The sequence below is a fragment of the Battus philenor genome, unplaced genomic scaffold, assembly GCF_028537555.1.
Source record: "Battus philenor isolate CCGP_79_NKW_IND1 unplaced genomic scaffold, ilBatPhil1.0.hap1 SCAF_30, whole genome shotgun sequence".
NCBI classification, from domain to species: domain Eukaryota; kingdom Metazoa; phylum Arthropoda; class Insecta; order Lepidoptera; family Papilionidae; genus Battus; species Battus philenor.
This window is the reverse complement of record NW_027181694.1, coordinates 3,158,221-3,179,156: the sequence shown is the minus strand read 5'-3', so window position 1 is coordinate 3,179,156 and position 20,936 is coordinate 3,158,221. Positions and strand designations below refer to the sequence as shown.

Genomic DNA, 20,936 nt, shown 5'->3' with positions numbered 1-20,936 from the left:
ATCTGAACGAGAGGTCAATAAGAGGGTCATAAAAATAAAACAAAAAATATGTATCAGCCCTTCACCAATTGGATGACAATATCTAACAGCCAAAACCAGGCCTCACTAGAGAGCATTCGAGCTCCGTTACCTTAAATGAGGTTTAAGGTTCAGTGCCCTCAGTGCTCTGCCCCCTGGCAGCCACGGCATCTGCAATACCGCTTGGACAGCAGTGTAAATCAGATGGTAAAATAAATACAGAGCCTCTCTGTGTTTGGCACTAATCGGTGTAACATAACTCCTGAAGATGCCCCGTGGAGGGGTGAAACACGTGTTGAGTAATTTTTCGGTGGCAGTTGTGTGATTCGCATTGTTTGCCGCATGCGCATTTATCAGCGGGCTGGCGGGCGGTGCATTTTATTGCACGACTACCACTGCATGTGCGGAAGTTGCTAAATATTGATCCTTTTCTTACTTAGGATGGACTTCCGCGAGGTAACGCCTGATTCCATTAAATAAAAAAATAAATAAATAACGTACAGTTAAGCGAGAGATAATAGATACCGCAGTACATACAAACGATCTCTTACGAAATATACAAATGAATATTTAAAAAAGCGAGAGGCACAGAAGTAAAAAGTTGTTGCAAAAGTTTCTCTCACTTTAGTATTCTTTAAACATATTTTATAATGTCCGTGTATTAACTGTAATGCACATTACCTCAGAGCAGAATAGAAAGACTTAAAAGAGTACATTTTATATGTGACCGTCAATTTAAATTATTGATTCTATACAAGATGCAATTTTTAATACTACGATATGCGAAAGTCAATTTAAAGATGAGTATACACTTGCGAATTTATTTTTAATAATTATATAAATAACGTGGTTCACTAGTAGTAGAATCTCTTAAGTTGTTTTTGAACTCTTTTTTTTGTCACAACCTCGGTTTTACTGAATTTTACTGAAAATTATCTATAAAGTAACAAAATACAATTAGGGGAATACCATATTCATTCATACCATATTCATATATATTATAACGTAATGAGTAGCGATGAATGGTTGCTATTTTTTGTATTAATAATGAATAATTGTAATTGAAATGTAAAAAAATTGTTTTCGTTTCGTAAATTCTTGTGAAATATGGATTTATTTGTTACTTCTTTTGCACGGTTGATTGCGAAGGTTGTTGAGGAGTAATAAATAAAAGAAGTTTTGAAACAATAATTATATTTTATGAAAAATTTTTGCATGCTTTTGTTAAAAATCTATCTTCAGCGTAAAAAAATCATTGGTGTTTTTAATAAACTATGAGTTTTTAATTAATTAACTCAAGTTATGTTATTATTATTTAAATTAAATAGAAAAGGCTTACTAGAAATGTAGTAAATAACTTTTTTATGCATACTTTGTCTGTTTAATTGTACGTAATTAAAAGAAAATCAATATTAATGTGTGATATATATTTTTAATTGAATTTATAATAGTATTAGATAACTTAGAAATTTATTATTATTTTAATTTTGAAGTCAATAAATTTATTATTGCTGCAATTTGATGTCATGTACACATGGCATTAAAACTTAACTCTACTTAGTTGTCACTCTCGCTGTTATCATAGCAGCTTTCTCTTTCTAACATGCTTCGTACCGCTTGGGTGAGAAAGAGTACAACGATAGGCAGAATCAAAATGTCCGTGGGCGTCACAGCTGACGCAACCTGGGATGTCATTGTTTAAAATTTTTACCATTTTTTGTGGTAATTTTATGTGTTCATTATTTCAAAAAAAGATAGCTTAATCAATAAAATGTTTGTTAAATACAAATAAAATACTGCAATGTATTAATTTAAATTTAAAAATAATTTTACTTGATTTTGTACTCAAGAATGCTAAGAAATTGCTTTTCATGTTAAATGAATTCTTTATTAGTATTTTTTAAATAAAATACAAACTAGTATCGATATATTTATATATTATTGTTATTTTCCTGATGCTAGGTTTTTTTTAATAGATACTAGTGTCAATACGACTATAGATGCTGCTAAGCCCTGTCCAATGTTTATATTTAATACGTCGTTATGTAATATGTGATTAAAAACAGTGGGGTTAAAGCATAACATACATATACATATATAAAGAAAGTAAAACATATTATATTTAAGAATAACTTAATGTGTAAGATAGACAATAACTCTGTTGAAATGTTGACAAAAAGTGTTTCATTTATATATATAAGTGACATGAGCTCTCCATGTGTGGTTAAGTGGTAGTTAAGTATTAATGGTTGTGTGATTATCGTCTAAATTTAAAGTTATTAATACTTTTATTTTGAGGAAATAAAAAATATTACATTCAAATGATAAGATATTTATGAAATATTTCGAAATAAGGGAGCAACGTAACAAAAATATAAAAGCGTAAAACTCATTGCATGCATGCCTTCATAGTATGTATATGTAAACATAAGGTAAATATTTATGTATGTATATGCATAAATAAATAAAATATGTGCATACACATATTTTATATATATTTACATTTGCATATATATACATATATAAATTCGATTCTTCTTATTGAACTTATTTATATATATATATATAAGTTCAATATACATATAAATTCGTATACTGAACACAAGAGACGAGCATTTAAATGAATATCAATAAAAATTCAGGAATACTGAACTATATTACTGGCAACTCTTTACATACGCCACTCGAACGCTCGAAGCGAGTAGTGGATAGTCACAACGCGAATTGCTAGTCGTCTGCATGTTTGTTTGATTTCAATGCGAATTATTAAAATGTAAACAAACAGTTGTGTTCTGTGTGAAACGGTTAAAATGTCGTTCATAATAAATAGTGGATGCGTGCGTGTGTTACGTCTGTACTTAGTGTTGTTTGTACTAAATCATGTAAAATGTAATACATTTGTAAATGAGTTGTTGCTTACTGAACATCGTCATGTACACTGCACCCATGAGCATCCCAAGGAAGATCAGGTATGGATTCAATAAGAGATATATATTAATGCAATTATTATAATTAATTTAGTACCTTTCAGGTTATGCGCAATGAAAACTCTGGTATTTGTAATTCAATTTATGTTAATAACACAATGCAGAAAGCTAATTGTGTTTCATGCTTTCTAACCAACTACGTTACTCTTTACTTTCGAAGATTATCCAAATGAAATGTGTATATATATATTGTTTAATATATACGTTTATAATTACGAACTACTCGTTTATATATGTATAGATTACTAGCTGATCCCGCAAACGTTTTGCAAAAAAAATATTTTTAGTTTTCTATTTAAAAATAAGGGTTGATCGTAGAGGGGTGAAAATTTAGGGTTGTATGTATTTTTGTATGTTGTATCATAAAAAAAATAAAAAAAAATTTCGTCAAAAAAAAAAATTTAAGGGTGAACAACCCTTATCACTTAGGGGTATGAAAAATAGATAGTAGCCGATTCTCAGACCTACTAAATACGCGTATAAAATTTGGTAAAAATCGGTCAAGCCGTTTCAGAGGAGTTCAAGTTCGAACACCGTGACACGAGAATTTTATATATTAGATAATCTTATTTTTGAATATGTAATAATGAGTTTCTGCAAGGTCCAATTAGAAATATAAAGATCTGCAAAAGAATCAAAATCACTAACTTAGCTCGAAGAATTGCTTGTCTGAAATGGCAGTGGCAGTAGTACATCGCCTGTACAGCCGATGGCCGTTGATGTCAAAAGGTTCTCAAGTGGCTACCACGAGCCGGTAGACACAGCATATGAAGCCTCCCCCCCCCCACTAGGTTTTTTATATATTATTTTTCATATAAAGTTTTCTCTAACGTAGTCAAAGCCTATATTTCTAATTACAATTTCTAGACGAAGGGGGGAAATCTTACATAGGACGCCTGGGAATGGAGGGCCCAGGCAGTGTCAGACTCTTACTCCCCGCCACTAGGTTACAATGACATAGTTAAGGTCGCGGAAAGTCGCTGGCATATTTGGGAGAGGCCTATGCCTTGCAGTGGGATACTCTCTGCTGAAAGGGAGATGAATAATATAGAGATCGAATAAGGAATGAGATCCAAAGACTAACAAAAGCAATTTACATAGTCAACTGGATTAGCTAGTTAAAGTAGTCGTGGACAGACCTGGATCTGATAGTGGAAACGAGCGTTGCTGGTGTCACAAGGTTCAAGAGAGGAGATCAGATACAAGCGCAGCTTAGTGCGTCCACCTACACGATGGAGTAACGACTTGGTAATCTTTTTTGATATAGGCAGTTTTCAACTGGTGTTCAAAACCTACTAGGAAGCTCATGCCCAGCAGTGGACGTCTTTCGGTTAAAATGATGATGATAATGTATGTTTATATTAATTGTACTCATGAAATGACAGGTCAGGTGCTTTGTTCAGTCACTCTATGGAGCGTCCGTTTAAGTGACTCGTTATTGACCTCCAAGGCTCTGGACTAAACGTATCAGACCTTTAAATCTGAGGGACAAGCTGATGCCTAAAGACAAAACTTCCGAAGGAGCTTTTCGACTCCTGTAAAGAATTCTTCTAGATGTTCATGATATCCTACCTCCTGGTTCTTCTACTTCTTATTTTCTAGTAATTTTTTGTTGATGAACTAAATAAAACCAGACCTACATAATAAATAATAAACCAATGAGTTTACGCATATGTAATAAAAATCTACGAGATATCTTAGACCATGGATGCACAGACCGCGGCCCGCCGGTCGAATACCGGTGGCCCGCTGACAGCAAAAATAATACTCTCGTACATTCGAAAAATATTGAATTCTATTCCAGAATTAAAACCAAAAAAAATTAATTACCTATACTTCTGGCGGCCGGTCCGCCATCAGTTCATGATTTGCCCGAGTGGCCCCTAGTCTTAATAAGTCTGTGCAAACATGTCTTAGACCTTCCTTTCTTTAGTTTTTAAATTGAAAGTATATTCATAAATAAATCTTATTATAACATTCAAGACTTTATAATCGATCTAAATGTGTGGAACTTGGTTTGTTGACTCATTTACATGGTTGATATTATAGTGGACACATTAATTTTTTTTTAAATTTCTTTTAAAAGAGCAATTGTTGAGTTTCTGGCCGGCTGTTCACAACAGATCTGCGTTCGAAGCCGGTTGTAGCTTGCTTACTAAAGCTAAAATGATCGATGATACAAAAACTTATGCAAATGCCTACTTGAAAAAAGAAATTTTAAATTTGAACCTCTACTGGACTGACACTTTCATAGATTAGAATCATTTGGAAGTCAATTAAATCCCGCGTCTCCCAATTATCTTACCGCAGGCTGTCCACTTTATGTATGGACATCTCAGGCATGCCGATCTGTGGTTTCCAGTTCAGAACTTTAAAACCCTGCAGTCGTCTTTTATAGGTCGGCCCACTGTCACTTTAACTTGCCCAACCGCTGGGCAATATCGGATACTTTTATTCGTAATCTATTTAAAGTTTCGTATATAAAGAATATATTTTACTATCTACGTATAAACTGCGACGTAAGTAACTTTCAATTACATTAATATAGTGTAAATAAACACTAGTAATGTTTAATTATATAACTTAAATGTAAACTGTGAAGGTGTGTGAAATTAACTGCATTTTTCATCTTATATTCTTATGGGTAGTGAGTAAGAGTAAGAGAGATATACAGGATGATTATTTGTAGGTGTAAAAGCTATAAGGGTGAATGCATAACTTAATTGTCAACAAAACTTTAAAACTTTTCCTTTCAATGAAATATGATCACTCTGAAATATGTAACATTATTACTGGAAGGAAATTTGAATTGAAATCATCGTGTGGGTGTCGGATCCATCGCGTTGTAAGGAGAGGGGCCCGAGGACGCCTCCTTGCAATGTAATGGCGATCACCTTCACCGATAAAACACCTTTCCCTACCTGACCAAATTTGTAGTATTCTACTTATGCTCTAGAAGTCCATTCTAGATATGTGCTGCAGTTCGTTCTTGATAGGTCTTCATCTTTCAGCAGGTTAGAGAGATGTCGTTAATACCGCTCGCTCCTGCGTCCACAGCATATAAAAATATTTTTACTCCTATATAAATTATTTTTGAAGTCTAATCGTAATTCACAAGCGTTCCATATTTAAAATGAATATCTTTTTAACAAAACTTTCTGTGTGGACTGTGTTTTTAAATTTTCCTTTTTATAACAATACAAGCGTGTTAATAAAGTAAATCGATCGCACCACGAATGAGTTCGCAATGTAATTTATTCAAATAATGCACGCATATCATATACGGTCAAATGACTGTGAGTTATTTAAAACTCGTCCTGTCAGCAAAAAGGCGGCAAAGTTCTGCCGCGTTCCTATTGCCACAGATGATATAAATATGAAGTAAAACCACAGATACAAAAGTGATTAGTCACGTGTAGTTAATGGAGTTTGGAATGTGTTTAAGGAGAGGTCGTGTACAATATGACAATAGTAAATTGTGATTCACGTTATAAGCGGTGGAAAACCCTAGAACGGTTCAACCAATTTTAATGTACGAGTAGTGTACGAATGTAAATATGAATCAGGAATGAGAAGATAGGTAAACGAACGAAAATAACCGACTTGGCTCTGCCATTTAGCATATTGAAGTAGCAGTAAACAGACCACATAGCGCGCAGAACAGATGACCTCTAGGGCCTTAAAGTTCTGGAGTTGAAACCACCAAAAGCGTAGCGTAGAACCTCCAAGCAAAGACCGCAAAGAAGGCAGACAACATTGTTATGATCCTCGGAAGACGCTGAATGCAGAGCGCTTCCAACTAGATATCACAGGTGGAAGGCATATGTTTAGCTATGAACGTCTCACTGTTGAAATGACGATGTCGAATTAAAAAATTCAAAATATTTATATTCAAGTAGGCCAGAGTTTCCCAAACTTTTTTGTGTCCTAGACCCCTTGCCCATGTTTTTCCGTGTTGGGTAGACCCCCTATTTACCTGATATTAATTTCCTGTAAAATTCTAACTGTAATGAAGTTTAGTGTATGTTCAAAATGTATTGCGAACACAAAGCGAATCTTACAACTTACACAATTTTATAAACATATATAATAATTTTTTTACTTCATAGGTACTTTTATAAATAATGTAAATGTTTTGATATTATAAGATAGTATGATGTAAGTAAATAGGGACTATCAGTGTATGTGTTGAGATCCACTATCGTGGACCCCAATTTTCATTTCATGGACATCCAAATTTTTTTTCGTTGACGTAGACCCCTTGCAGGTTGTCATAGACCGTCGATATAGACCACTCTGGGAATCACTGAAGTAGGCATTTACGTGTGCTTCTGATTCGTGGAATATTTTAACACTATAAATAGTAAGCTAGATAACAAGAGCAGCAATTAACTCAACATTTGCTATCATAAATGAAATGTAACAGTTTCAGATGTGTTTGTAATTTCATTCATGTAAATGAGTAAACAAATCAAGTTCTACACGTTTCGGTCAACTAAAATCTCTTGAATGCTATAATAAGATTTATTTAATGATATACTTTTACTTTTAGATTTAAAACTAAGTAAATGAATATCTAAGATATGTTATGAACCTGAATTATATATGCGTACATTCAGACCTCTAAAGGTGTTACGAGTTTATTTTTATTTATTGTATTTATAATGTGTCTATCAATATTTTTATATAAGATTGTTTTAATGAAAAATATCGTTTTTGTATTACATATCATCAGAACTTAATTATTTACATTTTTTCTGCTGTCAAACATTTGAAATCAATTATAAAATGGCGTGTTAGAATTGTCTTAGATTGATAAAATTATTAAAAATTTATTTCTGTAAGTAATGATTTGTTAATTATAAAGAAATAAAAAAAGTGTAGACTTTGAAACATGCTTTATTATTTTTTTCTGTTAGATTACGGCAGGATTATAACTTGACGGTATAAAGTCTGTTTTAATTGTATATGTTCCCCGTTCTCGGAAACCAACCCCCCAATGTAAGGGTACAGTGTAACTTAGTCCCATAGTAAACTAATGCTTTACATGTATTTCTCAGATTCTTAGTTCCGGGGTACGCTGGTTTGCACACAATATTCTTCTTCACCATTTGTGATGTGCCATATTAGTGTCGCCTTCCTAGAATCGAACCCTTGATTCACAATTGTAAGACGCAGTTATCATCTACTAGACTATTAAACTTCATCATCACCATTTCAAAAGTAAGAGATCCTTTACTGACATAAACCTCCACTATAGATTTTTAATAGTACCGGTTGGAAACCGCTTGCATCCAGCATCTTCCGATGAGCTTAACCCATGGTGGTGTCCAGTCCAGCACTTGCAGCAAGATATGTGATCTACCCACCCTCACTTCACCGTGCCAATCCGTTGGGATAAGTCGAAACCCAAAACCGTGTCCCTTTCCATGGTCTGTTGAACGACTGCGAGTTTGCCAATGAGATTACTGCAAATACGGAGTCGTAATAGTGCAAAAACAGAAATCGCAATTTATTTCAAACAGCATTACTAAATATAAATTGTACGAAATTATAAATTAATCAACCTTTACAAAACACTTTTGCAATGTCAAAATTATCCGAAAATTAATCATTAATTTTAAATGGCTTTATGTAAAAAGATGCGTTCGGCTGTAGAAATTTGACAGCGATTTAAGCGGAAAACAAAATGTCATGTGTCACTTTTAAATAGAATTTGACATGTAAAAAGTTAACACGAAAAATCAATTTATCGATCAAATTAAACGTAAATTATTTAAATATTAGGATGGTCGGAGAGTTATGTCGTTTCTGTCTACATATTTAACAGAAAAACAGATTGATTTATTACCGCTCCGGTATTGATTTGTATACTGGACGGCAAAGGGTTGTTGATAAGGAAGGTGAATATATTTAAGAAAAGGGCCAATATTTAGCCACTTCTGCACATGCAGTGGTAGTCGTGCAATAAAATACACCGCTTGCCAGCCCGCTGATAAATGCCTATGCAGCAAACAATGCGAATCACACAACCGCCAAATTACTCAACACGTGTTTCACCCCTCCACGGGGTATCTTCAGGAATTATGTTAAACCGATTAGTGCCAAACAAAGAGAATTCCATTAAATAGGTGAATATATTGTTGATTAGAAATAAAAGCTTGTCAAAAATGTAGTCGCGTGAATTTAACTTAAGGAAGCGACATTACTTTGCGGTTCCCCAATAATTAGTGATTTCTGCAAACGTTGTTTTGCCATATATTTTTTTAAGTAAACCCAAAACACTACAAAGACGAAGGTCCTTGACCAGTGTGTTTCGCCAGTGATGACATGTATCTTAGACGTAGTCGTTCACTAGAGAGCAATGGAGAGGCTCCACGGATAGCCTCCAGCTTCGTTGCGATATTAAAGAAGAGATGACGATATCCGCAGAAGAAAGATCACTGACGTAACTCCAAGAAGAATTTAAATAGTAGGGTGAGGTACATCGATGGTTGTTGGAGCGGAAACATTCTTGATTGACCATGAACCTGAAACAACATGGTTTGGCTTTCTACTAGATGGAACGACAACATAGTGAAGATGATAGGTTTCTAAATAGAGGTAATACAAGACCGGATATCGTGGCGTATTATTATGTTATTATTTCTTTAATATTTAATGGAATCAGGCGTTATCTTGCGAAAGTCCATCTTAAGGAAGAAAAGGACCAATATTTAGCCACTTTTTCACGATTAGACCAAACACAGAGACCAAAAACATAACTCCTGAAGATTCCCCCTGGAGGGGTGAAGCACGTGTTGAATGATTTAGCGGTGGTAGTTGTGTAATTCGCATTGTTTGCCGCATGCGCATTTTTAGCGAGCTGGCGAGCGGTGCACTTTGTTGCACGACTACCACTGCATATGCGGAAGTAGCTATATATTGGTCCTTTTCTTAATTATTATTTCTAACCCTATAGATTTTGGAATAGGGTGTACCGTATCTTAATTGACAGCAAACGTGTTATATACATTCATCTCTTTAAATCTTTTATACCTGTAATTAATCACCCTATATAGATGAATATAGGGTATAATACTCTGGATATATTAACTAAGTTACCTTTATATTAAAATAGTAAAGTCAAGAGGGAATAAATGTTGTTGAATATTTACTGACCGATGTTAAGTGCTAAACTTTTAGTTAACTAAAACTGACGGAAGCTTAATTGAGTTAAAGCCGAAAGGCGTTTTGATATTTATTAGTATGGCCGACAGTTGAATGCTGAAATACGTCAGTGGAAATTTTAGATGTAAAATCCGATTTGCTGATCAAAAGTCGATTACTGTTTGCTTTGTTAAATTATAAAATGAAATTATAAATACAAAGTCTGTGACGTAAATATAATTGTTAATTTATAGCTCATATCATTGTTCGAGTGGTTCTGACAATAAGACGTCACGTTTAGTCGGTGTGTCAGAGTGCAATGTAGAAGAGAGAACGAATCAGAGATGGAGATCGCAGAAATACCAAGGTCAAGGAAGAATTGCTCGTCGGCTGTTTGAGTCGAAAGTGTGTTTGTAGTGATCACGTGTTTAATTGGTGACATTGTAAAGGTTGCGGGTAGCGCAAAACCGGTCATCGTTACGATTTTAGGAAAAGCCTTATGCCGTGATAATGGTGGTGAGCTAAGCTGTTCCATGACATATCATAGACCTTACGTTTTTTAGTTTCGATTTAATGGAATCAGGCGTTACCTCGCAGAAGTCGATTTGAAGGTGGCGGTTGTGTGATTCGCATTGTTTGCCGCATACGCATTTATCAGCGGGCTGGCGGGCGGTGCATTTTATTGCACGACTACCACTGCATTTGCGGATGTGGTTAAATATTGGTCCTTTTCTGATTTAATGGAATCAGGCGTTACCTTGCGGAAATCCATCCTATCATGTCCATCCTGTGTGTGCGGAAGTGGCTAAATATTGGACCTTTTCTTACTTTTAGTTTCGAATCTAAAATTAAAAGTGCATTATTATTTAAATCTAATTATAGCATTCGAGTGTTTTTAGATGGTCGAACGGTGTGAAACTTGGTTTATTGACTCCTTTACATGATTGATATTATAATGTATATATCAATAATTGTTGTATTTCATTTAAAAATAGCAACTAACTACGTTTCTGGTTGAGTTTTCTCCGCAGATAAGCGTTCCAAGCCAGTGATAGCTTATAATGTTAAAACTATTTGCGATTCTACACCGTATGTAAATTCATACTTGAACATAGATATTTTGATTTTTAAATTTTTAGCATTGCCGGACATAGGTCTCCCCCGTAAATTTATGATAGGAATGGTGGGTACCTGTCTGCATTCAGCGTCATCCGAAGATCGTACCAAGGTTGACTGCCCTCATTGTGGGTGGACGTCGTATGCTACGCTAGCCGTGGTTTCCACTCCAGAAACTTAAGACTTCAACTGCCATCTGTTCTGTCCGCTGTGATCTGTTCACTACCACTTCGTTCTCGGCAGAACAGCGTTCCGGGCTAGTATCTTACTACTACTACTTTGAATTTGAATCGCGCTGGTCGCTGTGTAATTACATATGCATATATATATATATATATATATATATATATATATATAAATGTATATATTATTAGACAGGTTCTGAATCATTTAATCACTTCGTGTATCGGAAAATCAAATGGTTCTCTATCTTATGTCTACACGGATTCTAGGAGGTAGTTCTTGAATAAAGGCGATTTGCTCCATCGCGAATATTTGTAAATTATACAGTATGAGTATCAGATAATGCTAGTCTAGGAAACAATAACAATTTTTTTCAAAATTCGGATCGCTGGATATAAAAAAGAAATTATTGTTTACTATCTGTCCGTGCAGATTTTTTACGGCAGTTATTGGTCTATCGCATTAGTTTTAAAGTGATCACTGTACAGGTGATGGGGGTGAAAAAGCCTTTTATGACTAACGACATATACATTCGCCCCTTGTAATCTTTTACATTTATAATCAATCAACCTGTATACTTAATATCGCTGTTCGTACATATGTATCGGTAAAACTTAACATATCAAATTGATTGTTCACACCATTAGCGTACACGTGGATTAAGTTTTTATTGCGGAAGTGTGTAATCAATAAAGAATCAGGCACCACCATTAGAGCCACATCAACGGCCATGCATAATCATTGCGTGAGAGTATGTTGCGTAATGTCATCCGTTTTATAATACCAGGTGTGTATAGAGATTCCATAATTTTTTTCGTCATCCAATAGATGGCGTTGTGAGCAATTATTTTTGCTTTTGTATGAGAAAAGTGTAAAGAGGTTTGTTTACGCAAAGCAACCGTTATAGACCAGCGGATTGGCAAGTAGAAGTGGTGGTTGGCTGGCCAAATACTACGCAGAACAGATGGTCGATATGGCCTTAAGATTCTGGAGTAGCGACCACTAATCGGCACGAGTAATACGTTCGGGCACAAGGTTGACTGACGACCTTGTGAAGGTCGTTGGAAGTTGGATATACACCGCTTCTAATTGGTATAATTGAAAGTCTAGTCTTCTTTTCTTTTATTGGAAAACCAAAAACCATAAGTTTTTTTTATATATATTTTTTTTTATGTATTTTATTTATTCGATACGGATAAAGCGTGAGAGATTCATACGGAGTTTACCTTGCTTGGGTTTCGGTTGAAGTTGATGCTGTTAGCTCAGGGGTTTTTACAGCTTCATCGGAACTAAGTTCACGGAGCGAAAGGGTCCGTGAACTTAAAAATAAAACTGACAGATGCATTCCAGTTGTACAATGACGTTCGCACGTAGTAAACCGCTCTACCCGAGTAGAGCTGTGTAGTGTTGATGTTGTGTATATGCTTCTGAACGTGTAGTTGTGGTGTAAAAAAATAGGTATAATTACATTAAAAATAATGAGAGTGTAGTTCCAACTGTTTTGACATAGTAGAAAATGACACAATGATTACAAAATAAAATGTTCAGTTATAAATAGTTAAGTTTGACTTGACATTTGAATCTAATTTACATTCAGTTAAATACTTAAATTTATTAAGTATAGAATACCTCCGGCAACAAACATTAATAAATCGCTTTACCTGAAGAGCTCCATGCATCAACGCATACCGATTGCAACGTGCACCGGTCAGAATGCTAATTGCAAACAAAATAGTTCCAAGGTTCGAAGCGGTTGGGCTGAATACTAGATCACTGCCTCAGAGGTCGAAGCTGATTGTAATATCTAAATATTCCTGCTATTTAGTCTATAGGTGTTTTATTACGCAATCCGTCATACGCCCAGAATAAGGCTGCCCGCAGACTATTATAAATCGAACGCAAGTCGATTTTATAGTGCTTTATAAGTAGCGATGGAAAATACATATATGTCAAGAGCGAATCCGAAATGGAGAGATCAGTAGACGAAAATTACTGACATAGTCCAGGCCGTGGTTTTAACGAATGACCACAGATCAGCAAGCACAGCATAGTAAATCCTTCCAAAAGGTAGACAGAGGACCTTGTGAAGGTCAATGACGAAATTTGTTCGAAAGGGGGGAGGCCTATGTCCAGCGGTGAACGACCTGCGGCTTAAATGACGGGATTCTAGTAGCAGAACGCAGAACGTACATAGTTTAGATATTTTTACTTATTTATATATTCATCTCCTTTACAAACTTTGTAAAGATGGACTTAATGCCTTTAGGCATACTCTACCAGTCAACTTGAAGCAGTGCAGAGATTATCAGTGGCCATGTTTATATACGCATATATATATATATATATATATATATATATATATATATATATAGTTATGACGATACTTCCGCTAACAGTTCTCGAACCTTCTTTTTAAACATATACCGGCTTGCAGACTCTTTAAAGCTGAGGAAAAGTCCATTACAAAACAGAACGCTTTTGACAAGAGAAAAAGAACGAACAAAGTCACATTTGTGCTAAGGACTTAGAAGTAAAAGGTTATTTGACATAAAGTCAAAGGTTAAAATACTTTTTAGTCGAATTGTGACAGCATCTATCAAAATCAATCATTATATACTATTTAAGATGGTGGTGTTATTCTTCACTTTATATATGTGTGATTTCCAAAAAAATTGTCAATAAAAATAGTAGTAGTAATGAACTCGAATGGTCGACTTCTACGTCATTATCCTTGGCGTGATGGAAAATTTACTCTTCGTTGCAGCGTATCGTTTAATTTTCCTTGTGCATTTTTCACACGTTTTTAACCTCAATATGTTTATAATTTTATTATTATAAATGTATGGATATTTTACCGCTGAAATAATGACATTGATATTAAAATACTGGCAACACCATTGTCACTTAATCTTTTATATAATGAGTATGTATTTTACTGTATAAATTAGTTTCATTTATGTTTTTATATCGTCAAAAACAGTGACTTTGTTAAGACGAATGTTCCATTGCATTGAAAGTTAAAGTTCAAATATGTACATACTCTGAACCCTTCGAAATTCAACGATGATGACGTATTAATGCTATGTGCACATTAGCATTTATAGCTTAACCAACCGTAAGGTAACAGAGCAATAAAGGCACTTAGTCTAGATTTTATTACAGTTGCTAAACGTGAAAATGTATGAAGTATCGGTGTAAGAAGTAACTAATCTCAAGAACTAGGGAAACTCGGTTTACTGCGTACTTCTAAGGGCCTTTAAGGACCCTTTATGGTACCTCCACAGCCCTTGTCACTTAGGTTGTGTTTACCATTCCTTCTGGAATGTACATAATAGTTGAATTTCTGCTCGATCGGTTTCCATTATCAGAGCATGCTAATGAGTTCTCCTTTCGGCATAGCAACCTAGCATGACCACGCAGGTTTGAAATTTCTGAACCTTGGATACGTGTTATTACCGGCATGTCATACCAATTTTATCTAAACGAAGATTTTCTTGAATTATTTCAACTAAACGTGACTGCTATTGCGTCTTTTTTATGTGTCTTCTACTTTTTTCGTCGGAACGAACACATATTTAGGGTAGCAAGAACTCCGTCTATTCATAGCTTGAGTTTGTTCATAGCATAAGGCTGTTCAGAGACAGTCCTGGACAGATTGGATTTGTTCACAACTTGAATATGCTGACTAATTGCTTGTATTCAAAGTTTGAGTCTGTTCACAATATGGATCTGTTCAAACCTTGGGTTTACAGATAGGATTGGTTCACAGCTTGGATATGTTGACTGATTGCATTTATTCACAGCATGAGCCTGTTCACAGTTTGGGTCTGTTCACATCTTGGAAATGTTTGCAGATAGAATTTGTTCACAGCTTTGGATATGTTGTCTGATTGCATTTATTCACAGCATGAGTCTGTTCACAATTTGGGTCTATTCACATCTTGGAAATGTTTGCAGATAGGATTTGTTCACAGCTTTGGATATGTTGTCTGATTGCATTTATTCACAGCATGAGTCTGTTCACAATTTGGGTCTATTCACATCTTGGAAATGTTTGCAGATAGAATTTGTTCACAGCTTTGGATATGTTGTCTGATTGCATTTATTCACAGCATGAGCCTGTTCACAGTTTGGGTCTGTTCACATCTTGGAAATGTTTGCAGATAGAATTTGTTCACAGCTTTGGATATGTTGTCTGATTGCATTTATTCACAGCATGAGTCTGTTCACAATTTGGGTCTATTCACATCTTGGAAATGTTTGCAGATAGGATTTGTTCACAGCTTTGGATATGTTGTCTGATTGCATTTATTCACAGCATGAGTCTGTTCACAATTTGGGTCTATTCACATCTTGGAAATGTTTGCAGATAGAATTTGTTCACAGCTTTGGATATGTTGTCTGATTGCATTTATTCACAGCATGAGTCTGTTCACAATTTGGGTCTATTCACATCTTGGAAATGTTTGCAGATAGAATTTGTTCACAGCTTTGGATATGTTGTCTGATTGCATTTATTCACAGCATGAGTCTGTTCACAATTTGGGTCTATTCACATCTTGGAAATGTTTGCAGATAGGATTTGTTCACAGCTTTGGATATGTTGTCTGATTGCATTTATTCACAGCATGAGTCTGTTCACAATTTGGGTCTATTCACATCTTGGAAATGTTTGCAGATAGAATTTGTTCACAGCTTTGGATATGTTGTCTGATTGCATTTATTCACAGCATGAGTCTGTTCACAATTTGGGTCTATTCACATCTTGGAAATGTTTGCAGATAGAATTTGTTCACAGCTTTGGATATGTTGACTGATTGCATTTATTCACAGCATGAGCCTGTTCACAGTTTGGGTCTGTTCACATCTTGGAAATGTTTGCAGATAGAATTTGTTCACAGCTTTGGATATGTTGTCTGATTGCATTTATTCACAGCATGAGTCTGTTCACAATTTGGGTCTATTCACATCTTGGAAATGTTTGCAGATAGGATTTGTTCACAGCTTTGGATATGTTGTCTGATTGCATTTATTCACAGCATGAGTCTGTTCACAATTTGGGTCTATTCACATCTTGGAAATGTTTGCAGATAGAATTTGTTCACAGCTTTGGATATGTTGTCTGATTGCATTTATTCACAGCATGAGTCTGTTCACAATTTGGGTCTATTCACATCTTGGAAATGTTTGCAGATAGAATTTGTTCACAGCTTTGGATATGTTGTCTGATTGCATTTATTCACAGAATGAGTCTGTTCACAATTTGGGTCTATTCACATCTTGGAAATGTTTGCAGATAGGATTTGTTCACAGCTTTGGATATGTTGTCTGATTGCATTTATTCACAGCATGAGTCTGTTCACAATTTGGGTCTATTCACATCTTGGAAATGTTTGCAGATAGAATTTGTTCACAGCTTTGGATATGTTGTCTGATTGCATTTATTCACAGAATGAGTCTGTTCACAATTTGGGTCTATTCACATCTTGGAAATGTTTGCGGATAGGATTTGTTCACAGCTTTGGATATGTTGTCTGATTGCATTTATTCACAGCATGAGTCTGTTCACAATTTGGGTCTATTCACATCTTGGAAATGTTTGCAGATAGGATTTGTTCACAGCTTTGGATATGTTGTCTGATTGCATTTATTCACAGCATGAGTCTGTTCACAATTTGGGTCTATTCACATCTTGGAAATGTTTGCAGATAGGATTTGTTCACAGCTTTGGATATGTTGTCTGATTGCATTTATTCACAGCATGAGTCTGTTCACAATTTGGGTCTATTCACATCTTGGAAATGTTTGCAGATAGGATTTGTTCACAGCTTTGGATATGTTGTCTGATTGCATTTATTCACAGCATGAGTCTGTTCACAATTTGGGTCTATTCACATCTTGGAAATGTTTGCAGATAGGATTTGTTCACAGCTTTGGATATGTTGTCTGATTGCATTTATTCACAGCATGAGTCTGTTCACAATTTGGGTCTATTCACATCTTGGAAATGTTTGCAGATAGGATTTGTTCACAGTTTGGATATATTGACTGATTAAATCTGTTCAAAGTTTGATTCTGTTTACAATACAAGTCTGCCTCGTCGTGGTCTTTTTCCATTTCATTTTCCTTTACGGATAATCTTGATTACTAATTATAGAGAAGGATTACTTTGTTTATGCACGTGAGAGACACGTGAGAGACACGTGAGAGACACAGAAGTAGCTATTACTTGAGTTTACAATTACATAGAATCAATTTTGTCACGTTGTGTTACTATTCTTTTACTCAATCGTGTGTTCTCGTCTTTTAGATGGTATATCTCCTTCTCAAGGCACTTCCAATGCTATTTGCAGGTGCGTTAGAAGACGACGACGACTAGATACAAGACGTTTCCAACTGGTCCTGTTATAATTTGGGGGTTACCTGTGACCAGCAGTGAAGGTCCTGTGGCTGAATTCACGATAGTAAGTGGTGTTTTAGTGAAGACCATCATCTGATCTGCCACTGGACTATGTCTCTCTATAGCGTCGTAACTGTTCCGCATAACATGTACAAATATGTACACTCTACATAAGTGTTTCCCAACATAGAGCCCAAGTCCCAAAGGGAGGCAATGTGTTTGTTAATGGGGGTTATTCCAAAGCGGACGAGACAAGTTTAACCCTTTAGATTTAACATAAAAATTATATATGTTACATAGGGGGGTGTAAAAATTTTAGAAAGATTAAAGTGGACCAAAAAGGTCAGAAAATACTACACGTCGCTCACCTTAAATAAATATCTTTAAAAGTGATTTTTAATGGCGGCAGTCTTTTAAAACAATGTGATCTAGAGATTGTACAAACGGGATATACCACCCATGCATTTCCTACCTCTAATAAGAACATTAATGCAGATATGACTCAGATCTCGGTTCACCTCCTAAAATAACTTTTTTATATTTCGACCCTGGACGCGATGTTTTTGATCATTTTACAAGACGTAATCATTGTTTCTAGGTTAAATAAAACGGAATAACCTTAAATTAATTTTAATATGCGTTTTATTACTAATGAATAGAATTGAGTATGTAAAAATTATATCTACCTAGGTAAAGCGTTTTACTTCATCAAAGAAAAAAAAATACTGGACTCATAAGGGCATATTCAGATTACATCTCCTAATGCCCACCAAGAAGATAGTTATAGACTCTGAGATATTACGATACCTCACCTACGGATGCTAAATCAGGAAGTTTGACCAAAAGACTAATAAAAAAATACAGACTACTCAGAAAAGAATGGAGAGAAGCTACTTGGATATCGATTTAAAAGACAAAATAAGGAACACAGCCATTCGCAAAACTTGTATAACAGATGTACTTACCTATTCTCTCTAAAGAAAGTGGAGCTGGGCAGGTCACGTGGTGAGGTTCGCTGATAACAGGTGGATACAAAGTGTTATAAAAAGAACGGGACCACAAGGTACAAGAGAGAGAAGCAGACCTAATGCCAGGTGGGCTGAGGAGATCGTGGTCGCAGTTCACAGGTGACTTCAAGTTGCCAAAGATAGAGAAAAATGGAGAGCTTTGGAGAAGGCTTTTACCTTGTGGGGGTTCATACAAATTTAGTATAAATTTAAAGGCTTAAATTTAAAATTTTAAGCCATTTGTAAGGAAAGAAATAAAGTTTTATTATCAATATTACTAATGAATGTTATTTTTCATTGATTGCAGATGTAAAATCATTAAGGATTGAATTCGTTTATATACATTTGCTGTCGATTAATGTATGATAGACTGTATACAAAAATCAATGTTTTCAGAAATAATAAACAAGTACCCGGCGATAAAAATTGCACATCGACCTTTGGAAAGAGACAATCGGCTATTTTCGGCTTCTTGAAGCTTTATCTCAGTCGCACGAAAAACAACGACTGACAAAACGTCACATGGGTAGTGTGGGACAGAGATAATGTTCTACGAAGCCGAAATCAGAAGATGTCAGTTTCCAAAGATCGATAGGCAATATTTATCGCCGGGTATTTATAATCAATTAAAAAATACGTTTTCAAAATAAGAATTATTATTTACTATAATCTTTAAAGCTATTTCTTTATGATTGAGCAATACATTCAACCCTTTAAGACTTATTTTTATATACTTTTAGGATTCTAATTCAAGAGTGCACTAGAGGATCGTTTATATATTCAATAGGTTTGCTTTTATAGAACTATAGTGATACAGCGGTTTTGGTAGCACTGATCTAATTTACGAAGAACTTTGCGGTATTTATTTACTTACACTTTACTGTACACTATAGATATTAATTTTAAAAAAGAAACAATATATACATATATATGCAGACATATATATGTATATATATATATATATATATATATACATTTATGTATATTTATATACATATATATATATATATAGGTACAAGAGGCGGTCTTATCGCTCGAAGCGATATCTACCAGACAACCTTTGGATGGAGATGAAAGACATGAAGGAGAGGGTATAATGAGGGTATGGGCGGTATGATATTGTCACGAAGGCAGGAAACGTCAATATAGCTGTCACCCACAAAATATTTAGAGAAGGTTCAAGAAGTTGATATGACTGAAATCAATAGTTGAAATAAAAATTATAGTTTTGTAACGACTGCAGATGTTTTATACAGCAGCTGACTTGCAAGAATCTCATCTTTCAAACTTTCAAATATCTAAATTATTACATACTAGAATGCTCGTAGACGACAATAAAAGTTAATACTGGAGGCATTCTAGGTCAGTCTACATCCTGAAAAGAAGTGAAGAACAACAAGACTCATAATAGTGAGAACAGTAGAGAAAGAGCTGCTGTGGGTGGAATCGCTTCCAGTTTAGTTGCCCGAACTCTAAACCATTAAAAGGCGTATTTTTGTTGAATCTGCGTTTCCCTATTCTCAACTTGAATGTTTAATTAACTTTAATAGTAATTAGTGTCATTATCATTCCAGCCGTAAGACGTATGGTATTGGACATAAGCCTGCAGCATAGATATCCAATAGAACAGATCTGAAGCCGCTTGTTTCCAGCATCTACCGACAATCTGTAAATAGTGTTAGTGTGTAGTAGTCCTTATAGATAAAGATGGCGGGCGGGTTCTAAAATCAAGGTCCCGTAAACAGTAATTATAAATTCCGTATCTCATTTAAAGTTTTCGCGTATCTGTTATTCAATATTAACTGGATTGTTAAATATTTCATTTGGAATGATAACCCGAGGCCTCGCTCGTTGGACCTTCGGAGACGAAGTTATGTAAGACAATTAATCATTTTACTTTACCTTGTGATTTTGTCTCGAAACAAAGTTTATATATTTTTTGCTTATTGTGTGAGCTTGATTGAACTTAGACGTATGTGGGTTATGTCAACAGGTAGCTAGGTTGTTGGGAATTTAGTCGAAGTACATTATTTAGATGACCGTGTTATTTTTTGTATACGGGAATTTTCAACAGAA

General features: G+C 35.0%; 1 protein-coding gene across 1 annotated transcript in view; it reads left to right on the top strand.

Annotated features, from left to right (window-relative positions):
- Positions 1–2,739: 2,739 nt before the first annotated feature.
- Positions 2,740–20,936, top strand: part of LOC137927341 (leishmanolysin-like peptidase) — a 132,554-nt gene continuing 114,357 nt past the window's right edge. Inside the window, exon 1 of the mRNA XM_068771135.1 lies at positions 2,740–2,987. Coding sequence (XP_068627236.1) covers positions 2,829–2,987 — 159 coding nt within the window. The 5' untranslated portion in view covers positions 2,740–2,828. The remainder of the gene's footprint in view (positions 2,988–20,936) is intronic.